Raw genomic sequence first — 6,000 nt, 5'->3', positions numbered from 1 at the left:
CTTGTTCTTTTAAGCTTTGAAGCACTTGAGCATGATTCTCTATTGAAGAATAATGCGTTACGGCTCCGATTGATGGATATTGTCATTAGACAAATCATAAGCAAATTATTTGTCATAGCAGAGCTTTTTTCTTGATTCTTATTTCTTTGTCGCAAATGATCTAATCTATGATAAACAAGTGAATGTTGAATATTAGAATAAATTCCGACTTAATTTTATTGTCCCTTAGACCCGTAAAGAAAAGACTCCTAAAACTTAATACCATAAAAATAGACGTGTTAAAAGGTATAAAATACTCATAAATATAAATTTTCTAATAAAATAATAATACATTACTTTAATAATAATTAATTGACATGTAACATAAAGTCTCTTAAGTTTTGCCATAACATGATGTACACTGATGTCTAACTATTTCCGTTGCTTTACATCATCATTGGCTGTGTCATTGTCCGATCAGAGTTGCATGCATTTATGTATCTGTTCTGCTTTCATAGAAAAAACTTAGCTCAAAATCCCAGTTGAATGTCTACTTTGCTGCTCAGCATCTGCAATTTGCCTGCCATCCTGAAGTGATAAAAGCATTTTCTATCCTATGATGTATTGTGTAGAAGAAATATTTTTCTCTCCAGACTCCGGTGTTAAGTCATTTGACCTTGAGAATACTAGCTAACATGATTACTTCAACCATGGATTTTGGAACTCAAACTTACTTTTCAGGTTGATCTCATTTAGTTTATGCTAAATGTCAACACATTCGCAATGAAACTTGAGTTGTCTTTCTGCATATACTCATTTCCTTCCAACACAATGTTCCTTTTACAGCAAATGGACAGACATTTCTGATAGGGAAAATTAGATCACTTAACTGGTGCAAGAATGGTATACAACAAAAGGAATGAGACTATTATTATTGCTCCTACTAAAGTAAATCCTGGACTCGTCCATAACATGAGATTCGACCTCTCTGTTCTCTTTATTGGATCTACCTCTTCAGACAAGGGATAGTTCGATTGTCTAGGATTCCAGGTAACATACTTGTTAGGAGAAAACCCTGAAAGGAAGGACCTTTTGGTTTGCTTCTTGAAATTCGACCATGCCTTATCCCAGTCGGTTGAGAACTTATCACCTGAGTATGTTCAACAGTAATTTGGTGGAAGCATCAATGTTAGGGCAATCTAAATTAAGGAGGAACTGTCTGTATCATAAGAAACTGATCTTATACCAACATAGAGAAGTTAATCCTAATCCCAGAAGTTTTTTTCATATCAACAGAGATATAATACGCAATGAGGACTGCATTATGCTGCAATACCGCTTACTATCATACAAAAGTTGTATTATGTTCGTCTTTACCTTCCAGGCTTGCAAAAAAAAAATGTACATACTGGATAGACATGCAAAATTAACAAAAACCAAACAAAGAGCAAAATACCCTTTTCGATATTTAAGTGAAATTCAAGGTGGGTTGATAGATATTGAGCCTTCAAAGCTGATCGACATTTCATACCATTGTTATCATCACCGTTCTGTTGAGGTTGCTGCTGAGAGTCCTTTTTGGAGCAGAAAGTTTTGAAAGAGGAACAAGGAAAATTACATGAAGAAATAGATCTCTGGAAAGTTTTCCAAAAACTTTGAGATTTTAAGCTCCCGATTCCAGCTCGAATATCCATTAGCGTCTGAAAATTGTAGATTCCAGTCACACTTAGCTTCAGCCTTTCTCTCCCACAAAAAAGAAGAAACAAATTTTCATAATTTTTGGCTCCTTTATTTTCTTATCCCTTACGAGAAACTGACACCTCAAATTCTTCCAGTCATTGTTTAGTGACACGTGGTGTATGAACAGTTTTTGGCCTAATATATCCTTTGGCTCTTGTACTAGTTAAATTATCACTTTGATACTTACATTTTCTTTTTATCAGTTTGACTTTTGTAGTTTCATTCTGTTGCCCATCTATATATTTTGTGTTAAAATTTGAATCAACAATGACATTCTGCCATGTATCAATTAAATTTAATTTTTTAAATATAAGAAAGTTTTAAAATTAAAAAACTTAAAAATTATTAAAACTTCGAAAATTATTAAAAAATTTAAAAATTCATAGTCTACATTTTGAAAATTAAAAATATATTTTTAAATTATAAGTATATGAAATTTAAAAAATCTTTGAAAATTTTAAAATTTTTCATAAAATTTTAAAAAATCGGATTCTAAGTTTTTTATTTAGAAAATGTTAAAATTTTATAAAAATTAAATAATTCTATGATTTTTTTCTTTTGAAAATTTTAGGGTTTTTTATTCTTAATGAATTTTTTATATTTTAAGGAAATTTGAAAAATTTTAGCAAAAATACCATGAAATTCTTTGAAAATTAGTTTCGGTCTGCAAGCACCTCTGGTCCTAAGCACCCCCGGTCTCCAGGCTTAAGGCAACAGGGAGACAAGCTTGAAAGCCACACTTGCACACGACACTTGCTCGTTTCTTTCTGACTTGGTGCTTTCAGTCCGTCCTGTCGAAATTGATTTTTCACTTCTTTTGTTTGTGTAAGCCTTCAAGCCAAGTGAAAATGGAGAGCGTTTTTCACTGATTTGATTGGTGGATCGGGTCTGGTTCTTGCTTTAGTTTTTTTCTTGCGCACTTGACCATGGGATGGTTGAGTGCCCTATTAGAGAAGGCCGATGGATAGACCCAATATCTATCAGTACTCGCGATCTGGGGAGTACCTAGGCAACTTATAAGGCCTCTACATTGAGGGAAAACCTGCTCTACGTGAAAAAGATTTGTTGTGTACTTTTCTTTTTAAAAAAAAGTTATTTTATTTTTTGAATTTTTATTCTTTGTTAACAACCACATTAGTGTTACTGTTAAATACTTATGATCAACATCATCAAAGGGCTTATTTAGCCAATTATGTGCTTTAAGGGTTCAATTGAGTGCTAAAAGTTCATAGATGTTTAATTGATTGTTTTGAAAAAATGAGAAGGTTTATAAATTAGGCCAAAAGGAAAAATTGGGGGTTTGATGCTTGAAGCTTAAATAGGTAAGTCAATTTAGCCATTTTTACTTAATTTTTATGTTTTAGAAATTTTAGAACAAGGTTTTGATGAAGTTAAGTTGATATATTGTAAGATAGTTGATTATAAGACATTGTTCTTGTTGAACAAAAAGATGAATTAAGGGCTAAATTGCTAGAAATTCAAGTTAGAAATGAAATAAGGATTGAATTGTAAAGTGATTCATAAGTTTTATGCTTTAAGGACTAAATTGAAAGAATTTCGAAATTATGGTTTTATGATGAAAAATAGATAATTATGTCTAATTTTGGTTAAAAATTGAGTAGAAATAAAGTATGAATTAAGATAGAAAATAAGTGAATTTAGTTAGGATTAAATTGAAATTAAAGTAGAAAATCAACATTTTGCATTAAGACTGTTTGGGACAGCAGCAGTAGTCTAAGTTTGAAAAATCACCAAAAATTGTAGAAATTGAATTAGAGGATGAATAAAATATGAAATTAAAGCTTATTGAGTCTAATTTCTTATAGAAGAAACGGTGTAAGCAATTGAATTGTAAATTATGAGATCTAATGAGTTTTGTAAGACAAGGTTAGAATGAATTTAGGCTTCCCTGTTCTGACTTTAGAAAATCACCAAAAATTGGAGAAAAATAATTAGAGGCTTAAAGTTATATTTTTAGAATCCGTAATGATTCTATTTTCAAGAGAAATCAACAGGAATATTATCCGAGTTCTGTACTGTGAGATAATTAATTTTTAGTGAAGAAGGGTCGGAACTGTCAGACAGCAGAACATGGGTGAATTTAAAGAATAAACTGTACTTAATGACTAAACGAAAAATTCTGAAAATATGTCTCGTAACCCTGTTCCGGCGACGGTATAGGGTTAGGGGACGTTACAATATTAACTTAGGCCTCATAAATATGCTCTTTATTAATATTATAGTTTGTATAAACCAAGATAATCAATTCATTTATTTGCCAACATTTTTCATAGTAATCTCGGAGAAGGGATGTTATGACCTCTCATATCTAACCCAAATTTCCAAATTTCATAACTATACATACGTTTCCACATTTTTAGTCCACATTTAATAATGTGTTGACTCTATCGACAACTTACAAGGTTAGCAAATATATTACCCAAAGTTCACCAAAAAGTATTTATAATTTTTTCCATATTAATATTATTGTTTCAACCGCTTTTTTAGCATGATTCAACAGGTTATGAGTGGTTTGCTCAAAATTTGATTCAAATTTTTTATCCAAATCGATATAATGGTTGGTTCTTAATTCAACTGATCCAACTAATTGATCTAATTTGGTTTGAATAACCATGGCTATTATAGTCAACTAAACACGTTGTTAGTAATATTTTAAGAGATTCGATAATTTTATAAAAAAGAAGAAGTAATTTACAATAAATTAGGTAAACATTATAATATGATAAGAGATTCAATAATGTTGGCACCCAGTGCCTCATTGAATAAATCCGAAGTAATAACTGTACCTAGTGCTACCATAAATTGACACCCAGTGTCTCATCGGTTAAATCGAAGTAAATTGGCACCCAGTGCCTTATCGACTCAAAGTCGAAGTAATCCCTGAACTTTTCCTATCCTATGGCATGCCATCTATATTTTACTTAGCCCAAAACAGTGAATAGGGTTTTTATTTCTTCTTCAATTATAGCCAATGTATCAAATTCACATTTATACTATATATAATTATACATATATATATATCCAACTCACACAAATATAAAAATGCACATACTTTTCAATTATGTATCATTTGCTTTCATAAACAACAATCGATTCTAATAATCCAATCGAATCACAAATCGCACATTAATGCTTACCATGACAATTATATCAATATGCAGCAAATTATAGGTTAGTTCAGATTATAAAAATACAAACCGTATATTCTGAGCTACTCGGCGTTGAACTTGTCTTTCCCCTTCTTACTCGAGGATTCCGGGACGATGTTAATTACTGAATAAAACAATAAAAATAAATTAATAATTACACAATTCAATTCTCATTAAATTTCAAATTTTATACCATATTTGCTAAAACTTCAATTTAGTCCCTAAATTGAGACTAATTTAATCTCCACATTTAACCTCAAATTTATATACTAATTTCATTCTAAGCTAAATTTAGCTCCCTATTTTCAATTCTTCCCCTTATTTTTGAATTTTTCAAAATTTGGTCCCTATTACTCAAAATCAATAATTAACTCCACAATTTAGTCTTTTTTCACCTCTAACTTAAAAATCTATCAAATTAACCCCTAAAGCTTTAACTACTCAACAATGGTAACATCTAAAATCTCAAATAATTCTAAAATTTATAACATGAGTCGACTAATCTATAGTATCGGGACTCCAAAAATGTAAAAATTACAAGAAAATGACTAAATTGCACTAGCCAATTTTGGATTTGAACCTCAAACCCCCAAGGCCGTTCGATTTTCTCTTTTCTTCTCCTAACTTTCGAACAATGGTTGTATGAAATGTATTTCATTCTCTTTCATTCCACTACTCTTCACTTTTCTTTTATTTTTTTCATTTATTATTATTATTATTATTATTATTATTATTATTATTATTATTATTATTATTATTATTATTATTATTATTATTATAACATATGCTTCATAATTTAATTAATAAATTTTTATGACAATCATCATCATTAACTACCCACCATTGTCCATCAACATTTACTTAGTGGTGTAATTATTACTTTAGTCCCTTAATTAATTTCAATCTATAATTCAACTTTTAGCACTTACGCGATTTAGTTCCTGTACCTTAATAACTCCTAATTCGTAAAAATTACTTAATCAAAATTTAATTCGCCTCCATTATAGCTCTGTAAATATTTTATGAAAATACATTTTCTGTCACCTCTAACTATTGAGTCGTTACATCACCATAAGTATAGGACCATAACAAGTTAGTAGTAAAAAAAACT

General features: G+C 30.2%; 1 protein-coding gene across 2 annotated transcripts; it reads right to left on the bottom strand.

The window, feature by feature from the left end:
- Nucleotides 1–309: 309 nt before the first annotated feature.
- On the bottom strand, nt 310–1,804 carry LOC108488404 (uncharacterized). 2 transcript variants are annotated; one of them, XM_017792685.2, is made up of 2 exons: nt 1,436–1,804; nt 310–1,129 (listed from the first exon to the last, which is right to left on the bottom strand). In XM_017792685.2, exons 1-2 carry the CDS (start codon nt 1,671–1,673, stop codon nt 861–863), a joined length of 507 nt encoding a protein of 168 aa, XP_017648174.1. In that variant the 5' UTR covers nt 1,674–1,804; the 3' UTR covers nt 310–860. The 2 variants fall into 2 exon arrangements, with proteins under 2 accessions (XP_017648174.1, XP_017648175.1); XM_017792686.2 differs by having other exon boundaries at nt 1,511–1,797.
- Nucleotides 1,805–6,000: the final 4,196 nt, after the last annotated feature.

Source organism: Gossypium arboreum, chromosome 4 (genome assembly GCF_025698485.1).
Source record: "Gossypium arboreum isolate Shixiya-1 chromosome 4, ASM2569848v2, whole genome shotgun sequence".
NCBI classification, from domain to species: Eukaryota; Viridiplantae; Streptophyta; class Magnoliopsida; order Malvales; family Malvaceae; genus Gossypium; species Gossypium arboreum.
This window is presented reverse-complemented; position numbering and strand designations above follow the sequence as displayed.